Source organism: Typopeltis vanoorti, chromosome 9, assembly GCF_054136105.1.
Source record: "Typopeltis vanoorti isolate ZY-2024b chromosome 9, IOZ_Tvanoo_1.0, whole genome shotgun sequence".
NCBI classification, from domain to species: Eukaryota; Metazoa; Arthropoda; class Arachnida; order Uropygi; family Thelyphonidae; genus Typopeltis; species Typopeltis vanoorti.
The window spans coordinates 9081673-9109049 of NC_143557.1; the positions used below are offsets into that span (position 1 = coordinate 9081673).

Sequence of the window (27377 nt, forward strand, 5' to 3'; positions counted from 1 at the left end):
TATATGAAAGTGCTATATAAAAGCAAGTAACAGCTCATTAATATTAGATTAAACGATTTGACATGTTATCAAAAATGTCCTCATCCAGACTGTGCTTTAAAGAACTCAATATGGGAAAACAGTTACTTTTTCCTTACAAAATCATTCACAAGTTCTAAAATGCAATTTACGTGCATTTTATAACAACTTGATGAGTGTGTTAAATAAGGGAGAATCACATACAGTGATATTCTTGGACTTTTGCAAAAGCATTTGATAGATTACCATAGAATAAATTGGTGTACAAGCTGCAAGCAATGGAATAGATAGTAAATTGGTTAGCTGGGATTGAAGATTGGCTCTCTGAATGAATAATACTAGCAAGTTATGTATGATGGAATAGCGTCTCAAAAAAGGAAGGTAACCAGTGGCATGCCCCAGGGTTCTGTTCTTGGGGCCCCCTGCTGTTTAACTTGTTTGTAAATGATATATCATGTGGAATGACTGGGGAATCTTCAGTTGTTTGCTGATGATGCAAAGTTTGGGAGAATTATAAGTAGCAATGCTCATATCAATTCTCTTCAGGAAGATTTGAATAGACTTCTGATTTGGACAAAGGAGTGGAATTGTAGTTTTAATATTAATAAGTGCAAAGTGTTACATTTTGGAGTGCAGAAATATAAGGCTGTGTACTATACTGATGATGCTGTACTGCAGGAAGTGGATGAGATTCGAGAGTGAAGGTTGACAGTGGACTGAGTTTAGAGGGAATACTGCAAGTGCTGCAAATACTGTACATCGTACTACCGCTATGATATGATGTATTCTAACATGTAGGGATAGGGAGGTGATTGTGCCACCGTATAAAGCACCAGTCAGACCACACTTGGACTAATGTGCTCAGATTTGGTCACCTAGCTTTCAATGTGACATGGAAACATTGGAGAGGATCCAGAGAAAAGTGACTAAGACAATATTAGGTCCCCGGAATACTTTGGAGAGAGGCTGAAGGAATGTGGTTTGTAGAGTTCGGTGGATAGGAGGAAAAGAGGTGATAGTGAGAGGATTTTATCAGATTAATCCAGAGGGGGATTATAAAAAGAGTAGAAGGTGAGTGGAGAAGAAAAGGAGCCCAGCCTTAGAAGTTGTGTAAGAGTGTGGTGAAGAGGAGTGTGAGGACTAGATTTTTTACATGGAGAATTATCAGTGAATGGAACACATTACAGGAATATGCTGTTAATATAGGGCATGTCAAGAATTTTAAGATTCAGTATGACAGCTATGTTGTCAGCTGAATGAACCTCCCACAATGAGTCTGCTGTCTCCATGCAGGGTGTAATAAAAAATAATAATAAATCTGCTTAGCTGGCTCCAGAGGTTTTGAGGCAGATTGAATCCTGAAAGTTTGACAGCTGAATCTTGATCAGGTACTTGTTCCTTCCAGAGTCTTCTCTAACCATTTCTGGGGACCATCATCTGGTATTTCCACAAGCCAGATGGGAGAGCTGGAGGTGGAGAGATATCTTGATGGAGGAAGGTTTGTGTTATTTCTGATTTTATTTATTTTCTTGATGATAGCTTCTCTTCTGAAACATGGAGGAGTGATGTGAGAAAAAACAGGCAACCATGGGAAAGGAGTAAATCTTAAGTAAAGTACCAGAGATGGGTCTCATTGTTATGCTGAGCTGTATTTGTGTGTCTACAAAGACTCGTATGGAGACTGTAGGTCCAAACTGGCAAGCAATACCCCACCACTGGGAAGACCAGAGCCAGGTCTTCCAGAGCCAGTGGTGGAGTTTTAAGAACTCCACCACTGCAGTTCTAAGAGATGAAGCACTGCAACCCCAAGTGTACCTGTAAGTTTGTTTATAATATTGTTACTGGCAGATATCTTTAACTTGGTTCTTTTTCAAATGTTGCTGGTATGTGAAGCTGTGTCAAGTGTGATACCAAGGTAACAAGAGTTACTTTCATGGATTAGAGTCCTGTTGGATAAGTTTATTTTTAGTTTTCTATGAGCCTTGTAAATACTTAGGTGAAAATCTGATACAACAGTTTTGCTAAAGTTAGGGGGATAGCTTTCAAAGGAGTTTAGCATTGAGCTCAGATCTTGAGGCCTTGGAAGGTATTGTCTCAGTTGTGAATGCCATATCATCAATGTAGATAAACTTTTGGCTGTCTTTGAAGACATGTTGCTTGTGTACAAGTTGAATAGAGCTAGGGTGAGAACAGATCCTTATGGCAATCCAGTCTGTATGATAAATTGGATATCATTTGTTCTAGTAATTTCAGAGTCGATTATTTTGACTATTTTATACAGTAAGCCTTTCTTCCATTTTATCATAAGCTGATATTAGTCTATTTTAAAACCCATTTGGTATCCAGCTTTATGTGAGGCTCAATGCTCAAGAACTGGTTACAGCAGTCATGAAGCTGATTGTAACCGAATGGGTCCACAAGTGGCAGATAATGGCTCATCCTCCAGATATGAGGGTAACTATGAGATAAGCAGGGTATCTGGATGAATAAGCAGTCATGGACTAACAGCAGCATTTCAATCAAGGGTGGTGGAGCAGCCTTTGGCAAGATTTTGTTTTCAGAGGTCTTGCCAAAGGCTGCTCCACCACCCTTGATTTAAATCAATGATTGAAAAAATTATTATCAATGAGATATGGGGGACCTGTGCCACCATTAAATAAGCATGTTTCTGGGGAGATATCCAAAAATCAACCACATTGACTTTCAACCAGGTAAGGTGCAGCTGCATATGCATCTGCTCCAAGTCATGAATAGCCTCTATTTCAGGGACTGATAGTAGCCTCCAACATCCCCCTGATAGGAAATAGCACTTCTGACTAATACCTTGGGGTCCAAATACCAACAATGCAATCTTGAACAATACAAGAAATAGCATAAAGATGGTGAGAAATTATTAATATCCAAGCCCACAGGGGGGATTCAAACCCACAAACTGTATTTGTTGGGAAACATTACTCGTCCAGCCAACCAGATTATCTGACATGTTTTATATTACAAAAGGAAGGGGTAATTAAACCAAAGTAATTATTATCATTATTATTATCCTAAGATCCCTCATAGAGTCAAAGACTAATCTAAGAGGTTCTTTTGTCATACACGTAGCTCATCATACTGCACCTTAAACACATTCAAATTCTCTGCAGACACCACCTTCTCAGGCAAGGTATTCCAAACATTCACAATTCTGCATGCAAAAAAACCTGCTTCTCACTCCCCTGCTCACACCCTCCTTATACAGCTTCCAGGCATGACCTCTGGTTCTCCCACCATTTTCTGTAAAACCTCTTCAACATTGACCCTATAACAACTCCTTACTAACTTGTAGGTCCCTCTCTCTCATATCACTCCTCTTCCTCCTATCCACAATACTTTGTAAATTGCATCTTCTCAAACTTTCCTCATATTCAACATTACAGAGATCAGAAACTACCTTAGTTAGACACCTCTCTGTCCTTTTGAAAACCAGGTGACCAAATCTATGCACATTAGTCCATATGTGGCCTAATCAGATCCTTATACAATGGAACAAGAATCTCTTTCTTTCTAAAAGTCAGTGTCCTTCACATCGTTCCCAGAATTTGTTGTGTTGTCCCAACAATTTTGGCAATATTATCTAAATTTCAGATCCTTATCCACTATCACCCCAATATCTCTTATTTCCTCTGCCTCCAACAATATATCTCCACCAAGCATAAATTCTTCATCCCATCTTTGTTTCCCAAATTTTAAAACCTTATGTTTTTCAACATTGAACTACCATTCCCGTTCCTGTCCACTCAATCTATTCAAGTCTTCTTGTAAGGCAACTCCTTACCTCCCATCCAAATATTTGCAATATCATTAACATACAGGTTAAATAGCAATGGCCCTAAAACAGACCCCTGAGGCACACCACTAGTGACTTTCCTTTTCTGGGATATTGCTCCCCCATACACAACTTGCTGATACCTATCAGATAGCCAGTCTCTGATCCAATACACTAATCTTATATCCAATCCCATCTGCTCTAGTTTGACTATCAACTTATCATGCGGTAATCTATCAAAAGCCATTGCAAAATATAAGTATACTACTGTGTATCGCTCTCCTCTGTCCAATGAAGCCATCACCTTACTGAAATAAGTAAGTAGATTACTAAAACATGAATTACCTTTAGCAAATCCATGCTGTTCATTAAAGATAATAGCATTGTTGTCAACCCAATTCTTGATCCTAGTTCTCACCAGCTTCTCCAACTCCTTAATCACACCATCTGACACACAAAATAGGCCTATAATTTGATGTTCAAGTTCTTTCACTTCTCTTATGTAGCGGAACAATCTTGCCCTACTTCCACTCCTTTGGAACTCAACCCAGTGCAAGACTTAGATTAAAAAAAGTATGTCAAGGCAGATGGCAACTCCCTGGCACATTCCTTCAAAATACATGGTGATATAATAAGTTCCATAGCCATATTAAGATCAAGTTTGCACAATTCCCCATATACCTCTGGCTCACTTACAGTCCATCTCTCCTCATCATCAACTGCTCTCAAACTCTCCATGATGTCACATGAATGAAAGACCTTTATTAACTGCTCATTAAATATTTCCACTATATCTTCTGCAGCAATTGTTCTTAAACCATTTCCTCCAATCAATGTCATCCTTTTTTTTGCTGGATACACATCGGAATAACTCCACAGGATTCTTTTTGGCTTCATTAACTAACTGCTGCTCATACTCCAAGTCACTGTCCTTGCCTGTTCTTTGCAATCCTCATGGAATTGATTATTACCACTTCTCTTATGGTGCCTCCATAATGCCTTTTTTCCTCTGTACTGCTTGCTTAATCTCTTCATTCAACCATTTCGCACCTATCTTATTTAACCTTCTGATGCTTGGAATACATTTAGTCATTCCTTCTATTAGACAATTAATGAATATCCCCCAAGCTGCATTGATCTCCTTACACCAAGCGCTGTCTCCTGAGCTCCTCATAATCACCAGTCTTCTAGTTCCACATATGCCCTTTTTTCACAGAGGTCCCCACACTGCTGGACACCACCCAGGTAATCATTTCATGGTCACTCTCACCCACTGTAGGGTGATCTGATACCTCATTTATAATTACTCAAACAACACAAACGCATACAGTTCACAATTGAGATTGAAAAACAGAACACACTTCCGTTTCTAGATACACTTGTCACACGTTATCCTTCTGGCAATCTTTCCTTCACTGTGTACCGGAAATCAACACATACTGGCCAATATATACACATAAACTCTTACCACCACCCAACACAAAAACTAGGTGTCATTAATACACTAAAAAACAGGGCTCTGAAGATCTGTTCCAGTGAACAGGCACTGAAAGATGCATTTAAAGTTATCAGCAATACTTCAAAAAAATGGGTACAGCCAAAACACTATTCACAAAATTCTCTACAAGACCTCAATAATAAACAAAGCAAACCAGACTACAATAAAACTATAACCATTCCTTACATCAGAGGGACATCAAATAAAATAAACAGAATACTACAATAATACAACCTCAAAGCCACCTCTAAACCTCCTGCAAAATTGAAAAAAAATTAAAAATTAAAAAAAGAATGTTCAATGGGTTTGACCCATGGAACCTTCCTTTCTAAGATCAACTATAAACAGGACTGTAGAAAATCCAGGATCCTAAATCAAAAATTACAACTGTAATGCTAAAAATAGGACATCATTTTTACTGAAAGAAAACTATCTGTAAGAAAGAATGTTTATTCATGTTATCATAAATAGAATTTAGCTTTTTGTTTTTGATGTTGTTTATAAATAATTATTATTTTTTTTCCCACTAGAGGTCATGCCAGTAGAATAATTTGTGATCAATTCATTGTTTCTTTAGCTTACTGTATTTAATGTAACTTAGCTTGTCCTGTATATTTGTATATGTTCCAGATGATGATGATCTTAATATGAAGATCGAAACGTTGGGATATTAAAAAGAGTTATTTATAACATGGTTGTAAAGTCCATAATTTCTAAAATGAATGCTGATCACCGTGTAACACTAAAAGAAAGGATCATTTATAATTACATTCTCTGATGAGATGATCACATTCAAGACCCTCAATCCTCATGTGCCCTCTGTTACATACTGACTGTGGTAGTTGTCCCTAAAAAACTCAAGAAACTCATTTTCTTTACTAGCAGTTGCTATCTCATCATCCCAGTCTATATTTCCTTAATTAAAATCGTCCATAATGATCACCATTTTCTTATTTGCTTGGCTAATTTGATTATACATTTCATAGTCACCACCATCCATATTACCAAGTCTATAACAACATCAAACCAAGTATTTCATTCTATTCACCTCTATCTCACACCATACTGCCTCAAAACCACTGGCACTATTTCCCTCTTGCATCTCTACTTTGTAACTCTTTCTCTATCATCAATAGCATTCACCCTTCCTTTTTCCCCTTTCTATCTTCATGAAACATCATTCTCTTCCATCTTCCTCTCAGGATGTCATCCTCATCCAACCATGTCTCACTTATTCCAATAATTCTTGGGTGATCAGACTCAATTAATGCAACCATTTCATTTGCCTTGTTTCTTACACTTCTAGCATTTGCATACAAACATAGCTCATTCCTGGATCTATAACTAGTTCCACTGATACCACTTATTTGATGTGCCTTTTCCATGCTTAACTCTAGTTAAGCATGGAAAAGGCACACCATTTCTTTTTCTCCTTATTTATCTTAGAACCTTCTTCAACAGAATCTTACTAGACTCTGTAAATTGCATCTTCTCAACCTTTCCTCATATTTGATTCCAGAGATCAGAGACTATCTTAGTTGCCTCTGGACCCTTTCCAATATCTTTGTCCTTTTGAAAACCAGGTGACTAAATCTGTGCACAGTGGTCAATGTGTGGCCTAATCAGAGCCTTATACAATGGAACCTGAATCTCCTTATTTCCATATGTCAGTGTCCTTCGCATCATTCCCAGAATTTGTTGTGTTGTTCTCACAAGTTTGGCAACATTTGCCCTAAATTTCAGATCCTTAATGCTAAAAATACTTACTCTGCATTAATTTCAAAAATGGTTTTTCCCATGCATAAAGCTTAACTGTACTGATGTATGTAAACAACTCGCTTGTTATACACACCTGAAAGAAAAAAATTCAAAATTTAACTAAAATTAAAGGTATTACAATACTTATGAGTAGATTAACAGCATACATTAAAGATCAATTGCCTCTATATATGTTAACTTCTGATTTGCCAAATTTCTAAGTAATATATTTTAATTCGTTACTTCACTTTGACATTTTTGCTGGAACGAACCAATCATTGCATAACCTAGTAAAGTTTGTGTTAAAATCAATCCCCTATATTCAATTGTAGCAGAGTAAAAAGGAATACAAATAAATAATTTATAGTGTCAATCATCTGTCATATCTAGTGATCTCACTTAGTAAGGCTATTCATTAATACTGACATCTAAGCATCTAGTGATTTTGTATTATTAACAGCATTCTACCTTTAAATAAATTGTAAATAAATCATATCACAATAAAAAAAAAAATAACTCTCCTATAGACATAAGATAAGAAATAGCATAAGAAATATTCATAATAATGCTTCACAGTATTATTATAAAAAAAAAAAAAAAAAATCAGTTAATGCTTTTTATTCCTGTATAGGGAGTAGGCGACTCATTGTGAGAGACCCAATTTATCATACCTCTCCTTGAACCGATTAACAGACAAAGTACTCACAACTGACTCTGACAACCGAATCCACTCATTCACAACTCTCTAAGCAAAAAATTTAGTCCTTACACCCCTAATAACAACACCTTCATTCAACTTCCAGGGATGACCCCTTGTTTCGGTCCCTCTATCCAAGTGCTGAAACATTTCCCCTGCATCTATCCTATCAAATATAATTGATATATGATGGAAACTTAAATGTTTTCATCACATTCCCTCTTTTTTCTCCTATCAACCAACTTCTGCAATCCACACACACCTTCATTCTATCCTCATATTGAACATTCCCCATGCCAATCACCATCTTGGTCGCTCACCTCTGAATATGCTCCACTGCTTCCTCATCCCCAAGAAATCCAGGGGACCAGACTTAAGCACAGTAATCCAGATGTGGGCATATCAAGGCCTTATAAAGAGGAATAACAACTTCCTTATCTCTACTTGTTAATATGTGTTCTTCAATAGCCAAGTAATCTTATGGGCTACCTTAGCAACCTTAGTAAAATATGTCCTCTAAACTATAACTCTCTGTCTACCATCACCCCTAAATCTCTAGCTTCATCTATTTCCTAGAGTACAGTGCCACTGTTGGATCCTACTTCTTCTCAATCTATACTTTGGATCCGACATGTTAGTCACTATGATGTTCTTAAACAAAAAATAGTTGCTAGTTGATTTCTAATACAAATATAGAGAAAATTTATATTTATAGACTGCGCCACTCTATATCTGAATTAGTTCAAGAATTGAAGAAAAATCAACCCTCAACTATTTCTCCTTAATATGTTATTAATATATATACTGGCCGAGTATATTTAACTTACTCAATTTACCCGCTTTGGTTCGAATATTTTATGAATGGTGCAGTAAAAGAGATTCAGGCAAAATACAACTTTTGATTAACAAAAACAAACATTTAATTTTTAAAATCATAAATTTTACTGATAAGTACAATCATACAAACTCAGACAATGGTAAATCTGTTATCTCTAGTACAGTCTTCTCACAGTTCCTTTTAACTATTTAATAAAGTTCCTTAATGATCATTCACATCAATATCTCATAGTTCTTTAAGTTTCAAATACAATAAAAATTGCAGTAACACCTCTTCACAAACAAACACTTTTAATTTTACACTTCAGCTAATTCTCCGCAATAGTTACTGTTAGTATAAGGAAATTCTAGGATGAAACTCACACACCTCTCTGTATAGAAATATTAATGGTTGGAATAATCTTACCGATAATCTTTTTTCTTCATCAACTTACACACAAACACTTTTTATAACTGTAAACGCTTTAAACAGTATACGGCACTCATTAAATAAATCTTCTAACCAATAACTGAATTAATCATCGGTCACTATACACAGAACAAACGTTCTTGCATGAAGTACTACTGATCACTCATGAATTAAGGCAACACACAATAATTCTTAACTTGAGGTTTTATATGCACAGTTGTTCATTCTTCCTGCATTCAATTAATTCTTTAGGCACTATAATTCTAAACACAGCTAACAGTAAACTTCAACTTTACAGCCTCTACTATTCTCTCATTACTCCGTGCTATGCTTAAAGATTCCGTATGTCCTTGAAAGGTCGACCCTGAAATTAAATCTCAACTCTAGTATCACTATTCATTCAGTAGTCACTCAGCTGTCTTCCGTAGCTATAATTGTTATTCTACAACTTATTAGCTAACCGCTTCTCGACTACTGGACTTTTAATTAGCTGCTTGAGTGTCTTGCCGACTCGCTATTATCACACTCTGATTCCCGAATGCCGAATTAGAATATCCTCTGATTCCAACCGAATGCTAATCCTCTCTCTCTCTCTCTCTCTCTCTAATCTATATATTTTTTCAGCGTTCTTCCTTTATATATGCGTTCTTCCTGCCTAAATTGTTCTCGTGATTTCTTTGACTTCTCTTTTCAATAATTTCTTTTATTTTATTCTCAATAATTTTCAATAATTTGTGATTTCTCTTTTCAATAATTTTCAACATTCTCCCCACATGCTGTTCCAAAAACGTGCTCGCTCACTTACATACGTCTCCATGACAACCAAACAAAATATAATAAAATTGAGGTATTGCATAATGCTAAACTTCTACAAATAGGAATAAATAAAGAATATTTACATTTAAATTAATGCGCAGTTAAATTATCAAATACAAGTTCTTATAATATTAATATAGTAATGAATAAAATAGCTTAATAATATTTAATACAGTCTTTTCATTATTAATACATATATCTTTGATTAATTAATTAAATATTAGATAAAATTAAAGGTAGTTATATGAATATTAAATTATAAACAAGTGAATTACATTAAATAATATTTACAAGTCTAGCCTATGTGATGGAAGATCATGTTGGATTCTGAAACAAATAATAATTACTCCAATCTCTATATAATCAGAATCCAACACCCACCAATGTGATGCATGGCTTGTAACCTACTTATCCCAAAATGCATAACTCTACATTTCTCAACATTAAACTTTGAAAGATGTGAAATTACCTAATTTTGCATTATCAGCAAACAACAAAATATTTCCTTTCAAGTTATTTCTGATATCATTTATATACAAATCAAACAGCAATAGTCCCAGCATTGAACCTTGAACACACCACTAATCACCTGTTTTTGCACGCTTCTGCCTCTGCATATACCACTTTTTGATATTTGTCCAGCAGCCACCCTCTTTCACTTCACCAATGTCATATCCATCCCCATTTGTTATAATTTGTGTAACAGAGATCCATGTGTATTCTGTCAAATGCCTTTGCAAAATCCAGCAAAATCATCATGCATCCATTTCTTTTATCCAACTCAGCTGTTACTCTATTATAAAAGTTAGTAAATTACTAAAGCATGACTGACCTTTCACAAAGCATGTTGACCCTCATTCAGTAGCGTATTTTTATCTACCTATTCTTGAATTCTCTTTTTTTACCAATTTTTCAGGACCTTTACCATCACGCCTGAGATACTGACGGCCCATAATTTGCTACTGTAATCTTGGAACTTCCCTTATGCAAAGGAATTATTTTGTCCTCTTTCCACTCCCTTGGAAATCTACCAGAGCTGAGACTTAAATTAAAGAGCCCAGTCAAAGGCATTGCCAGTTCCCTTGCACATTCTTGCAAAACCTTAGCTGATATCCCATCTAATCCCACAATTGCATTTACATTGAGATTCTGCAATATCCTAAGAACCTCCAATTCATCTGCCTCTGTTCCCACATTAGTATCTGACACCTAGATTAAAGCAGTAACCTCACTAGGATGATATACCCTTGCAAAGTGGCCACTTGATTACTCAACTATTTTATCCACTTCTGTCTCCTTATGACCATCATTACTCATTAAGGTTGATCTTCCATAGTCACACTTCCTCTTACTTGCCATATAATGAAAGAACTCTTTGGGATTTTCTTTGGCCTGCTCGGCTAAATTCTTCTCCTAATCTGATTTTGCTTTCCTTGCCATGCTTCATCTTTGTTTATATACCCTCTGCAGCATTTTCTTCTTCTGCAGCTCATGCTTAATGAAATTACTCATCCATCTAACTCCTACCCAATTAACCCTACTTACCCTAGATATACAATTTAATACTGCTTCCTCTAGATGACCCTTAGCTATATCCCATGCACTACTAACCTCCTTGTATACATGTAGGTTTCTGTGGTTAAGCAGTTCTGTGGGAGGTTTTCGGTATTGAGACCACATTATAATATAAATAAGAGATTATTAAAAATAAGCAATTAAAACCGACAAGTTCCGTGTGTCGCAAGACTTACATAATCAGGATTAGTGGTACACAAAATTTTTACACAATAAAAGCTTATTAACAATTATCGTAGACAGGCTTATACATTGGTTATGCATTACTAAATCACTTAAGGAATTGATAACGTAGATACGAATATAAATTAAATTACACTTTAATAAATATTTCCGATATTTCGGTAACGTCATGTTGCCATCTTCAAAAGGAACTTACAAAAAAGGCACATGCACGTAGGCACTACAACACAGTAACTGAGAATGAAGTGATGAAGCTATTGTTCTCCTAAAAGTCCTGATGGTGCCCCTTAGCGGGCTAAGTAGGTGTTCTTGGCCGTTGGGCTGAAGGTCTGCTGATGTAAGCCTCCCAAATTTATTAAAAATATTTATTAAAGTGTAATTTAATTTATATTTGTATCTATGTTGTCAATTCCTTAAGTGATTTGGCATTAACAATTAATTACACATATTAGATGTTTTTGAGAACTTCACAACTGTTAAATATAACTGATAAACCAGAATACAAATAATAAATTCATTACTGTATGTGTGCTGGAACATTGCTAGTTGTTGCTATCATGTTCTGTGGTATCATGCATGCTATATCCTAGGTCTGTGGCAGTTAAATTTTTGATGCAAGCATAACATACTTGATGTAAAATTAAGCCTTGATTTTTATTGCACTGTGTAGGGATCCTAAGCATTTGTGAGATTTCTTTAAATTTTCTTGTGAAACAGTTATCAATATATGACATTTTTTGTTTGTTGCCAGTGTACTTGATGGCCAGTGGTGGTTGTGTGGAATGCCAGGACTGATATATGCTCTCTCTTCCTTTTTCGATGTCTTTTACATGTTCAGACATGTGATCTCTCCCAACCTTCCTATATGGCCTACATAACAAATGCCACAACAGCAATGAATCTCATTGATGCCTGGTTTTTTCATGGGGATGATGTGGAAATTTTGGTGGATGTAGGAATCTTGATATTTTTTGTCAAGGTAAACAAGCCACTTTTACGTTGTACTCACAGAGCAATGCAGCCACTTTGTCTGTGTCATTCTTTATGTAAAGCAGCATGATTGCATTCTTGAACTCTTCTTTAAGTAAGGGAGTTGCAGAAGGTGTATTAAGAATTTTTCTGATAGTTTTGGGTTCAAACAATTAATTGCAAGGTTCTGTTCTGGGTAGTGCAGTTCTTCTTTCCTTTTAACTGATGTGCTTGATATATTGTATGTCCTGTCTCATAAAGTTTTAATAATGCCTATCTTTTGTAATGAATGGTGGTGTGAAGCAGCATTTAAAATCTTCCTATTGTGGTAGGTTTTCTGTATATGGAGAAGGATAACCTTTTTTCTCTTCGTTTACTTCAACAAGGATATCAAGGAAAGGTAATTTATATTGAGATGTAAATTGTTTAGATAATCTTTGTCCACTGTTCCCGACCAAATGACGAAAATATCATCGACATAATGTAATCAAATTGTTGGTTAAGTTAATAAAAATTCTCAAACTTCCATTCTCTCTTTTTGTTTCTCTCATTACTCTAGTACCAAACACTCTCTGTCAGCTGTCAATCATCCATCATTCTCCCCATTAAGCATACATACCTGTTCAATTAAGTAACAAGCAAGAAATCTATAATGACTGACACATTGTCATCATTAGTGAAAAGAGAATGTCTTTATGATGAACAACAGATATCATTGTACATTTAGCAATTCTGCATTACAATAAAGAACCATTGAAAATATTACATCTATCAGAATCTGGTAAGTACATTTAATTTCAAATACTTGGCATTTTTGTAACATAAATATCAATTTCTTATCGGTCACATGGCAAGTGTCAATCAATGTTACGAAACCAAAACTAATACATATCTAATGTACAAGAGCAATTGTAAAAAGATTTATAATTCTATATTATGATTATTTTTACAGTAGCATTATTTTCCTTAAAGAACACCTCTCACTTCTCAATAAACATCCAGGTTATAGACATAACTAAATCTTAATGCATTCCTAAAAATACATGGGAATATGAAAAATACTGAAGAGGGCAATAGTCGATAAAGATGATGTAGGTATTCTGCAGGATGATTTAAATAACATTAAGGGAAGGGCCACTACCCTTTATACATACATTATACATATCTGCAAGGAGATGTGTTTTGCATTATGGGAGATACAATAGGAATGATGTAAGCTTGGTCCACCTTTGCTACGAGTTGCCGGTGTTGTACTACCTTACCCATCCTGAAGATGTTTTCGGGTGCAAACTTTGTTTGCTCACACTTGGATAAAGGATTAAACTAAATTTATTATAGTCAAACCAAGTGAAAAATAAACTTTCAACATCTTTCTCTAAATCCAGAGTAATTTAATAAGATATGTATAATGTATGTATAAAGGGTAGTGGCCCTTCCCTTAACACATAACATTATACATATTCACAAGGAGATGTATTTTGCATTATGGGAGATACTGAGATAGACGTGATGTTAGCTTGGTCCACATTTGCTACGAGTTGCCCATTGTTCTACTACCTTACCCCAGCCCTCAAGATATTTTCAGGCACAAACTTTGTTTACTCACACTTGGATAAAGGATTGAACTAAATTTATTATAGTCTAACCAAGTGAAAAATAAACTTTTTAATAACTTGGTCTTGTGGGCAATGGAAAATGGTTATTTTGCAAAATGTTATAAGGTTAAAAGGTTACACACACACACACACACACACACACACACACACACTTTGGGTTGAAAAGATTGCAGGCTGTGTATCACACTGATGGTACTGGATTACACGAAATTGATAAGGATAGAGACTTGAGGGTAATGGTGGAGAGATAGTTGTAGTTCAGAGGGTAGATTGCAAGAGTTGGCAAAATAGCTCCAAGTATTAGATGGATGGCATAAAATACACTAACAAGTACACAAAGAGAGGTTATTATCTCTCTTTATAAGGCAATGATTTGACTGGATCTTGACTACTGTACAATAATTTGGTTTCTTGGGGATTAGGATGTGGTGTAGAGGATCCAGAGATGAGTGCCCAAGCTGGTGAGAGGTTTCTGAAATATTCCTTATGAGGATAGGCTGAAGGTATGTTATTATTATTATTACGAGCAACTCCAAGGAGTCCTTAGACTCATCAAGGGAGGCCCTAAACATCATGTCCATCACAACTATTCGACATTCACACAGTATCTATCATACTTTGCCTGGAACTCATTCACTGTCGTAGCACTCACAACAGACTCAGGCAGCTTATTCCACTCATTCACCACTCTAAAAGTAAAAAACCCAGCTCTAACTTCCTTACTGACCACACTCTTGCCCAGCTTCCATGGATGTCCCCTAGTCCTCCCACCACAAGGCCTGTTCTCAAAAATATCCTCTGAATTAATCCTATAGAAACCCTTCAGAAATTTGAATGGCTCAATCATATCTCCCCTTTTCTGCCCCTATCAACCAATTTCTGCAACCCATAAATCTTCAACCTATTTTCATAAGGTTCATTCCATATACCGGCTATCATCTTGGTCACTCGCCTCTGGATCCTCTCAACCTCCTCCCCCATCAAGAAGAAATCTAGGTGACCAGATCTGGGCACAGTAATCAAGATGGGGTATTATCAAGGCTGGATACAGACTAACAATAACTTGCTTGTCAAAGTATTCTTCAGCATCCAAATGATTTGATGAGCTGATTTAGCCACTTTTGTGATGTATCCCCTAAACGTCAACTCCCTATCCACCAACACTCCCAAGTCCCTGGCCTCATCAATCTGCTGGAGTACAGTTCCACCAATGTAATATACTGCTGCTAATCTTTTCACCCCAAAATGCATAACCTTACATTTTGCAACATTAAATTGACATCCATTCTCCTTAGACCAGACCTCCAATCTATCCAAATCGTCCTGCAAATTTTGACATCATCTGCATTCACTATTGTCCTACCCAACTTTGCATCATCAGCGAACAAATGAACCATTCCTCTCAGATCCTTCCCTATATCGTTAATGAACAAATTAAACAGCAGTGGTCCAAGAACAGAACCCTGCAGCACACCACTAGTGACAGCCCATCTTATGAACTCAATTCCTGAGTAAACTACTCTCTGGTATCTCTCCATTAACCACCCTCCTATCCATCTCACCAACCCTATATCCATTCCCATATATTGCAGTTTACAGATTATACTTCCATGTGGTATCCTGTCAAAGGCCTTAGCAAGGTCCAGCAGTATCACTGTAAACCCATTACCCTTATCCAGTTCAGCCATCACTGTGTTATAAAACCTGAGCAAGTTACTGAGGCATGATCTACCCTTCACAAAACCATGCTGTCCCCATACAGTATCTCATTTTCATCAATCTCCATTCCTGTATTTTTCCCTTGACTGCTTTCTCCAAGACTTTGACAACGACTCCTTATATGCTGATCGGTCGGTAATTTTTAACAGTAGTCTTGGATCCTCCTTTATGCAGTGGAACTATTTTCTCCTCTTTCCACCCCCTTCGGGACTAAACCAGACCCGAGACTCAGATTAAACAATAAGGTCAAGGGCACTGACAATTCTTTAGCTGCTTCACTTATGACCTGTGCAGATATACCATCCAATCCCACAGACGTATTCACATTAAGGTTCTGTAATAGACTATTCACCTCCACTTCATTCACCACAATTCCCATATTAACTAATGGTTCCTTCATTCCTTCAACGTCACCACCTGGATGATATACTCTAGCAAATTGCTCGCTCAGTACTTCCACTATATCGACTGATTCAGTGACCTCCCTACCATAGGCATTCCTTAAAATCATTCTGCCGTGTATGGTTTTTCTTTTACTAGCAGCATATTGAAAGAACCATTTGGGATTCTCTTTAGCTTGCATGGCTAATTTGCTTTCATAATTTGTTTTTGCTTTTCTCACCACATTCGTTACCATTCTGGCCTGCGCTTTATATCGTTAATGTGCCTCAGGTCACCTTTCTCTCCTTAAATTCCTTCCACAGTTGTTTCTTTTTTTGCAACTCAAGTTTAATGGTGTTATTCATCCATTTAACCCCTACTTGATTTACTATTCGGACTCTAGGTATATAGTGACATAACCTCCTGCAAAAATTCAATTATGAGTCTTGACTCCATGGAGACCTGAAAAAAAATAATAAATGCTCCTTGACCACTTCTCATGCCCTATCAACATCCAGCCCTTGAAGTTTTACATGCCATGGCACTGAACCAAGCAATCTCCTAAGCTTGTCATACTTGCCAACACAGTAATTCCACATGTACCCTGTCTTAATCGAAAATTTCACACATTTAGCCACCTCCCAGGTCAAGACCCTATGATCACTCTCACCAATTGGTGGCAATATGATCATATTCATTATCAAATTCTCAGATGCTATTACTAGGTCAAGCACTCTCGAACCCCTAGTATTTTCCATTACATGCTGTCTCAGATAGTTATCTCTCAGTAACTAAATAAAATCCAGTTCCTTCCTCACATGTGTCCTCTCCTCCTTCCAATCAATGTTACCATAGTTGAAATCCTCCATAATAATTACCCTCCTTCCACTCATTTCATCAGTTTGCCTATGCATACTATCTCCACCATCTATTCCATCACCTGGTCTATAGCAGCACCCAACTATACATTTTGTTCCGTTAGTCTCAATCTCACACCAAATAGCCTCAAATGAGCTCTTTTTACTATCCTGCAATACAACTTCTATTCTCCTTGGTTGTAGTTCATCAACTATCATCAATAACACTCCTCCCCCATTTTATTCTCTCTGTCCCTCCTGAACACACTATACCCTACACATTCTATCCCACTAACTATATCATCTTCTGTCAGCCATGTTTCACTAATGCCAATAACCTGTGGCCAGGAAGAGCCAACCCAAGGCCAAAAATTCTTCCTTCCTGTTCTTAATACCCCTGGCATTAGTATACATGAAATGCAGAGGTCCATTTGTCCCACCCCTATCTTGATGCATTATACTGACTATCCCATTCTGATTTCTTGTCCTTCACACTGGCTTGGGCACATTATAAACATTCTTACACTCAACTGCATCACTGATATTTGCATATCCACTTCCTCCCCTCCTTAATAGTTCTAGTTTCCCTGATTTTGTACATCCACTCTCACTTCACTCAGCAACACTTTTTCCAGTCTTCGCACATCAAATCCATTCAAATGTAAGCCATTTATCTTGTACAAATCCTTTCGCCCATTAAACTCACTCCACACAACACTGTCTGCATAACCTGTGCATAAAGTCATTTGCAATTATGGCCCTCCTAAACTCTTCTCTGTCTCATTAGTTGCAAAGTTTAGTTGATAGGTGAAAAAGAGGAGACACAGTAGAAAAAAACTTAAGTTATTAAAGGAATTCGATGAAATTGTGTCAATATGATAACATTGACAGAAAAGAAAATTTTCAGTGAAATTAAATATATATATAGAGAGAGAGAGAGAGAGAATTAGGGGTCACCCCTGGAAGTTGTAAGAGGTAAAATGGATTGCCAGAATTAGATGCGTCTCCCCCCATGATGAATCTTCTAACTCCATGGAGATACCCATATAAAATAACATATCATTGAATTCAATAGTCTTATTAACACCTATCCCAATCAACACCTGAATATTCTGATCTTTCAACTCTAATTCCCATTTCACCTGCCTATATTCAAGTTAATAAACAGACATTCTTTACAACAGTATGATATACAATCATAGTGCTCATTGTATTATATGATAACCATCTATTCTAAATCATACTTTTCTAATTATTCCTGCTCTTACTTGTCATATAGCAGTCAAAGCACAGGCTTGTCAAAAGTCCTAATGCATTTTCTGTAGCTGATTGGCCAATTTCCTCTCATATCATATTTTCTATTTCTTTACCATGGTCAACACTTTTTCTGGCTTGCATTATATACAGTACTATTCGCACATCTGATCACCAACATCTTGTACCCACTCCATAAAATCTTTTTACACACTGGTGCCTAATTTCAATGTTCATCCACTTCAATGCTATTCTATTTATTATTATCATTATTTTCCTGAGCATCTCCACAGAGTAAGAGGCTTATTACGGGAAGCCCACCCTAACATTGTTCAAGTAATATTTAGCATGCTTCAGCTTGAATACTCATATGCTGACAAAGACTCAACCACATCTGGCAATGTACACAGCCTTTGCTATCCACACTGTTATACAATTCAGGGGTAAACTGATGTTCTCTGATTCATGCCATCCAAAGAACAAAATGTTGGGTGTCACAACTACAAAAAAAAAAAAAAAACTCATTTTAGAACTTATATGCCAATCTATCCTCATAGGGAGCATTCCACAGCCCTGCCATAATCATGGTCCCTCGTGTCTAGATTCTGTCCACCACTTCTACATTCCCACAGAATCAAAACAGCCAGATCTGTAGGCAATTATCTAGATATGTCCTCATTTAAGCTTTGTAAAGGAAAATGATAGTCTTCTCTCTGCTATTTGGTGTGTTCTTCATCCCAAAGTGCATGACCATGTTAAATTGACAGCCGTTATCCTCTAACCATATTCCCGGTACATTTAGTACATTTAGGCCATCCTGCAGGCTCTCTACACCAACTTCATCAACTATGGCTCTTCCTAGTTTTTAACACTAGTAAACCACTGAATATTATTTTTATTATTGTATACAGGCAACTCCGTGGAGTCCGATGACTTATTGCAAGAGTCCAACTATCCACACAATCTATCATAGTAAATCACTGAGCAGTGGCGTAGCTAGGGGGGGGGGGGGGCAGAGGGAATGGTCAGCCCGGACAGCACTTTGAACCTTTTTTGAACTTTTACAGTTAATTCTAAAATACAGTCTCAAGAACTCAGTTCCAAATATTGTAATACTGCTGCAAATTTTCCTCACAATTGTTATGAGTGCTGCTAGTTGTGAGAGGAGTTTTCTAAATAAAATTGATTAAGAATTAATTACATTACTATGAAATAGACTTTGCCAATGTCATCAATGATTTTACTAACAGAAAAGCAAGAAATATAACATTTTAGAATGTTGAAATTAAAGTTTTACTTCAAAAATAAACATAGCGTTTTAATTTATTTCCCTATACGTCGTTTTGACTTTTTGTATTATTTTTGGTGTGTATTGAGAGGAGCAGCAAACTCAGGGACCGCCCCGGGCAGCAAAAGCTCTAGCTACACCACTATCACTGAGGCATAACTAACCTTTCACGAAGGGTCAGTAATGCTCCTCATTGAGTATCCTATTCTTATCCACCCATTATTGAATTCTCTGTATGACAGATTTTTCCAGTACTTTTATTACCACTCCTGAGATACTTGACTGGTCTATAATTTGTTACTGCAGTCATAGAGACCCTTATAAGGGAATTATTTTGCTCTCTTTCCACTCCTTTGGATCTCAACCAGAGCTGAGACTTAAAAACCTAGTCAGAGGTATTACCAGTTCCTTTGAACATTCCTACAAAATGCAAGCTGATAATCCCATCTAATCCCACAGCTGTATTTACACTGAGATTCTGCAATCTTTTAAGAACCTCCAATTCATCTACCTCTGTTCCCACATCAATCTCTGTCACATATGTCACAGCATTAACCTCACCTGTATGATATATATACCCTGGCATGGCCACTCAGTAACTCAACTATTTTATCTCCTTCTGTCAACCTTATGACCATCAGCACTCATTCTTTCTCTTACTTGCCACATAACAAAAAACTCTTTGGGATTTCCTTTTGTCTGTTTGGCTAATTTCTTCTAGTAATTTTGCCTTCCTTAGACAACAGGATAACAATGGTAACCTTTCTTGCCTGACCTTTGTACTATTCAGAAGTTTGCTGGTGACCTTTCTCCTTATATACCGTGGAAATACTGCAAAAGAATAAAATAATACTGTGGAGTATTTTATTCTTTTGCAGCTTCTGCTTAATAATATTACTTTTCCATCTAATTCCCAAATGATTAATCCTCCTTACCTTAGGTATACAATGTAATATTGCTTCCTATAGATGCTCCTTAATTATCTCCATGCACTACTAGCATCCTTCCCTTGTAGTCTTTTATGCCATGGCACATCTTCAAGCTATTCCTCCTTAAATTATTTCTTATATCAGTGATGTACAAAATATATAGCAGCAGACTAAGTATTGAGCCCTGAGTTACATCCTCTAGTTATCAATCTTCTAACAGATTCAATTCCTCTATATACTACCCTCTGATACATTTCCATCGGTCACTATCTTATCCAATCACCAGCTTCATATCCAATCCCATTTGCTCCAGTTTAGACAACTGTACTATATGTGGTATCCTGTCAAATTCCTTTGCAAACATCTTTTACCAATTTCTCCAATATGTTGTCCACCACTCCTTGAGATAATGACTGGCCTGCATAAAGGAATCTCTTTTGCCTCAGAGATTCTTTTATGCAGTGGAACTATATTGTCCTCTTTCTACTTTGTGGTCATCTTCCCAGAACTGAGACTCAAATTAAACAGTCTGGTCAGTAGAGCTGCCAATTCCCTTGCACACACTCTCATAACACACAGGTTGATATGTCATCTAATCCCATGGCCACGTTCACATTAAAGGTTCAGCACTATCATGAGCAGCTATAATTCATCTACCTTTATTCTAACATCAGTCAATGTTACATCTCACACTGTCATATCTCCAGCTGTATGGTACTCTTGAAAAATAATCACTCAGTTACTCAATTATTTCATTTGCTTTTGGTATCTCCTTACCATCTGCACTCATTAAAAGTCACCCTTCCATAGTAGTTATTCATTCTTCCTCTCCACATTGTGAAAGAACTCTCTGAAATTTCCTATGGCTCATCAACTGGCTTTTTCTCATATTTTGCTTTGGATTTCCAAGCTTTGTTTACAGGTCATCCTTCTTGTAACTTGTACTGCTCACAGACCTCCTGATTAACTTTCTTTTTATATGCTTTTCACAACTTTTTCACAATTTTCCTTTTCCATAACACCTGCTTAATAATGTTGTTCATCCCTCTAACTATTATCTGATTTAATCTCCTGCTTGTGGTTGTGCAGTGTGATAATTGCTTTTGTTAACACATCTCTCATTCACTGCTAACATTTCCCCCCCAAAAAAAAATTCTTATATCATTGCACCTCTCTAAGCTGATTCCTAATTTTTCCATAATTACCTACTTTGTAATTCCACACATATATCCCTTCTTAATGGAAAATTCTTCATATCTGGCAATCTTTCAGGTCAAGATCCCATGACAGCTTTCGGTTTTCCCCAAGCAAAGGCCGTGGATACCTTGCTACTGTTAAGTTCCCTGATGCCATCAACAGATCCAGCATTTGCAACCAAGTCTCTTCCACTGTATGTTGTCTCAGGTAATTATCTCTTAGAAGCTTAATCAATTACATTTCCTTTCCTCCCTGCATCTAACAGTTAATGTCTCCATAGGTGAAATCCCCCAAATAATTAGTCATTCTCTATTCAATGTGCTAATTTGCCAATTCATGTAATCCACTTTCTCCCTTGTAACCCAATGGCTTATAGCAGAAACTACACATTCCATCCTGTTGACCTTTATCTTACACCAAATAGCTTCCAATGAGCTGTCCTCTGCATCCCTGTCCTCCTGATCTTTGTTTATTTTGGCTTCAATTCTTCTGCTATGATTAGCAAAATGCCTCCTCCCATTCTGATTCCTTATCCTTCTCTAAAGATACCATATTGCTTTCTATCCATATCAATATATCATGCTCCATCAACCAAGTCTCTTTGATGGACTGGTGACTTATAACCCATAACTTTAAGTGCCAATAACTTTTGGCAAGTTAAACTAATTGATGCAAAAAATACTCTTCTTATTCTGAATACTTCAGGCATTAATATACATGAGAATCTATATTATTATTAATATCTGATCTCCATGAATTGAAAGGACTCAATCACAAAAGGATTATACTCTCTTATGTAAAAAGATCATTGAAGTAATGCATTCCGCTCACTAATCACACTCCATGCAATGAACTGGCTTCTCATTCCCCTGCTTACACACATCTTTATACAGTTTCCAGGTATGGCCATCCGTCCTACCCTTGCCTTCCTCTAATCTATAAAATATCTCCTCCACATTGATCTTGTAACAACCTCTTACCAACTTCTGTGTCTCAATCATATACCCTCTTAGTCTTCCATTCACAAGGCTCTGTAAGTTGAATTCCTTCAATACTGTATCTTATCTGACATTCCAGAGATCAGAAACTAACTTAGAAACCTTCTCAGGACCCTCTCTAATACATCCTCATTCCCTTGAAAACCAGACAACTAAATAGTACCTGTCTGATGCCAATCAACTATCAACACTTGCTAGTCTGTTATTATTATTATTATTACCCCAAGACCTCATGGAGTCAAAGATTCATCTGGGAGGTCCATTTATCACACACACACACACACACAGCTCATCATACCATGTCTTAAACACACACAAACTCCTTCCAGACACCACACTCTCAGGCAAAGCATTCCAATCATTCACAACTCTGAATGAAAAAAACCTGCTTCTCACTCTCCTACTCACACCCTCCTTAAATAGATTTTGAATGGGCAAAAAGCAGGAAGATTGCAGCCTGTCCAAACGGAAGCCGTGCCTTTTGGTCCCTTGCCAAGGCAATTGGCCGTAACTTTTGCCCTACACTATTCCCACCTCTATCACACCCAGATGGCTCATTTGCAACATCACCCATAGAAAAAGCTAACTTCCAGGCATCACACTTTGCCTCCTATGTACACATAACTGACAATGTCAAATGCCATCGAGTCATTCCAACTGCCCAACATACAATGCCCCCCATATCCTTTTGCCAAAAAGACATCACAAACCTGCTGTCTAAATTAGACACAAAAAAGTCGCCTGGCCCAGACGGAATTCTTCCAATTATTCTGAAGGTCTGTGTATCTGAACTAACTCCTATCCTATGTCACCTATACACACTCTCTTACTCCATTGGTATATATCCCAAAACCTGGAAACTGGCCTATATTCAACCCATTCCTAAAAAGGGTGACAAATCACTGCCATCTAACTACCGTCCTATCTCACTCACTTCAGTCCTATCTAAAGTAATGGAGAAAATCATCAACTCTCAAATTCTAATCTACCTTGAAGGTACCCGGCTATTAAGCGATCACCAGTACGGATTCCGCCAAAGCCGTTCAACAGGAGATCTACTCTCATACATCATTCATCACTGGACAAGCGCTATGGACAAATTCGCCGAAACCCAAGTAGTTGCATTTGATATCTCCAAAGCCTTTGACCGAGTCTGGTACAAAGGCTTACTAAGCAAACACCCATCATTTGGACTGCCTCAGGACTTCTGCAGATGGATTGCCAGCTTCCTGTCTGGAAACACACTATGTGTGATGATAGATGGCTCCCTATCCTCTCACCATCCAACTAATGCCGGGGTCCCTGAAGACTCAGTTCTCTCTTCCTTCCTCTCACAGATCTTCTTCCTTCTATATATCAATGACCTACTTCAGTTGACCTCTAACCCAATACACAGTTTTGCAGATGACAGCACACTATATTCCTCTCTTTCATTTGACAAACCCTACCCTACACAACTCACATCAACTCACAGAACATCAACCACCACTGCTCTTAATTCCAACCTCCAAGCCATCCTCCGATGGAGCTCAGACAACCTTGTCAACTTCAATGCTAGTAAAACCCAGTTCTGTCCTATTTCTCACAAAAAAGAACCATTTTCCCCCAGCATTGTTTTCGATAAAACTCAAATTCACAGAAAAGATGAAATTTCTCTTCTCGAAATCACCTTGACATCAAGCCTCTCCTGGCATAAACACATCAGAACCATTGCATCCAAAAAACTAGGTTTTCTCTTTCGCTCAAGACGCTACTTCAACTCTAAACAGTTGTCATCACTATACAAGTCACAAATCCACCAAGCCTCTCGAATATTGCTCTCACATCTGGAGTGGGGCTCCAAAAAGCTCCCTCAAAATGCTTGACTTAATACAGAGGAGAGCAATTAGACTAATAAATGATCCATCATTCACCAACTCGTTCCCCCCACTTTCACATAGACGCTTGGTCTCTGCAATCTGTATATTCTATAAATAATTTCACAAGAAAGGTTCATCTGAAACAGCATCAATAATTCCAATGTACCAAGCCCATTAGAACATTGGAGTTGCCATCCAACATCCTTTTACAGTACACCTTGAAACCCACAGAACAAGTTTCTTCTCCTCCTCATTCATCCCTGCTACTGCAGTACTGTGGAACAGTCTTTCCCCCCTGACGTATTTCCCAAGGAATATAATATACAGGCGTTCAAATCAAATGTAAACAAGTTTCTCCTTTCACAACCATTACCCATATACGGTACTAACGTACTATAGGTTAACCAGCAAACCTCCTGTATATGGGCCCAACATAAAAAAAAAATTTTTTTTTTTAAATACAGCTTCCAGGGATGACCTCTGGTTCTCCTCTGATCTCCCACTATTTTCTGTAGAACCTCACCAGCACTGATCCTATAACAACCCCTTACCAACTTGTAGGTCTCTATCATATCTCTCCTCCTCCTGTCCACCAGACTGCAAATTACATCTTCTCAATCTTTCCTCATACTCGACATTTCAGAGGTCAGAAACTAACTTAGTCAGTCATCTTTGGACCCTTTCCAACAACTCTTCGTTCTTCTGAAAACCAGGTGACCAAATCTGGGCACAATAGTCCATGTGTGGCCTAATCAAAGCCTTATACAACGGAACAAGAATCACCCCACTTCTACAAGTCAGTGTCCTCCGCATCATTCCCAGAAGCCTTTGTGTTGTCTTCACAATTTTGGCTATGTGCCTCCTAAATTTCAGATCCTTATCCACTATCACCCCTGCCTCCAACAATATATCCTCACCAAGCATAAATTCTGCATTCCATCTTTGTTTTCCAAATTTTAAAAACCTTACATTTTGCAACATTGAACTCACATCCCCATTTCCGTCTCCAATCACTCAATTTATTCAAGTTTTCTTGTAAGGCCACAACATCTTCTCTACTCTTCATGGTTCATCCCAACTTTGCATCATCTGCAAATAACTGAATATCTCCATCCAAATCTTCACCAATATCATTAATATGCAAGTTAAACAGCAATGGCCTTAAAACAGACCATGAGGCACTCCACTAGTGAATTTCCTTTTCCTATATATCGCTCCCCCATACACAACTTGTTGATACCTATTAGATAGCCAGTCTCCAATCCAATGCACTAATCTAATATCCAATCCCATCTGCTCTAGTTTGACTGTCAACTTATCATGAGGTAATCTATCAAAAGCCTTTGTGAAATCCAAGTATATTACTGTGTATCCTTCTCCTCTGTCCAAGGAAGCAGTCACGTTATTGTAATAAGTAGATTACTAAAACATGACCTCCCTTTAGCAAATCTTTCATTTTAGCTACTAGCTTATCATGTGGAAGTCTATCAAAGGCCTTTGAAAAATCCAAACATGACACTGTATATGCATCTCCTTTATCAAGTGATTTTCTTACCTTGTTGTAATACGTAAGCTGATTGCTGTAACACAACTAATATTTGCCGACTCACAAACCCATGCTAACTATCATAAAGAATACTGCTATTATCAACCTACTTGTGAATTCTAGTCCTTACTAACTTCTCCAACACCTTAACAACAACCTTAGACACACAGGTTGTCCTATAATTTGTAGCCTCTGTCTTATCCACCCCCTTTGGGAAGTAGAATAACTTTTTCCATCTTCCATTCCCTTTGCGACTTGCCATTTCATCTCCTTTATTTCTGATACTCTAGGCATTAATAAATAAGTATAGCAATTCATTTCTTTATCTATAACCAGTCCTACTCATGCTGCCTCCCATCTGTGATTTCTCCTCACTTGCTCCTGTCTGCTCATCTTCTTGCCCCCCTATAACTCCCATGTATTCCAGACTATTCCATTCTTATGCTGACCATCTACATATGTACATTCATTACAACTCTCAGAATTCACCTCTTATTACACTGTATCTCCCTGACCCACTCCATTTCCATGTGCACCTTACATTCCTGGTTTCAACTTTCTCTTCTCCTACACAACCACATCAGTCTCACCTAGTCCAATCTCTTGTTCATTCACATCTTTAACTTCCACAGAACCTTGTTTACATCAAGTTTTAAAAGAGGTAAACCGTGAGTAGACATAACTATACATAAAAATATAACGGAAAAACTCACGTAGAAAAATTATTTAATGGTATAATTTTCGCCCGTGTGTCACAGGCATCTTCATCTGTCCCCTTTATGGGAGATAGTACTTTACAAATCAGCTAATCTTTCCTAACTTTTTATTGTATTAATTTTTTTTTTTTTTTTTTTTTTTTTTTTTTTTTTTTTTTTTTTAGGAAAGTTATTGACCTTTTTAGTTATCTTACACCAGCTACTTAGGTGGCGCTTTTTGGAATTGTCAGTTAATGTTTAATTTTTGTGCCTAATTGTACTGAAGATGCCTGTGACACACGGGCGAAAATTATACCATTAAATAATTTTTCTACGTGAGTTTTTCCGTTATATTTTTATGTATTGTTTACATCACTCACTACACTTCCTTCCAGCATCAACATTTCCAAATGACTCACTCCAAAACTATTCAGATACAGTCGGTCGCTCTTATACAGTTCCATTCATTCCTC

General features: G+C 37.2%; 1 protein-coding gene across 4 annotated transcripts in view; it reads right to left on the reverse strand.

The window, feature by feature from the left end:
• LOC150102874 (ATP-binding cassette sub-family C member 5-like) overlaps positions 1-27377 on the reverse strand; it is a 1133802-nt gene that overhangs the window by 924336 nt on the left and 182089 nt on the right. For all 4 annotated transcript variants that reach the window (XM_090397917.1, XM_090397915.1, XM_090397916.1 and 1 more), the window contains one exon: positions 7089-7173. In XM_090397917.1, the coding sequence (XP_090254043.1) occupies positions 7089-7173 (85 nt within the window). The remainder of the gene's footprint in view (positions 1-7088; positions 7174-27377) is intronic.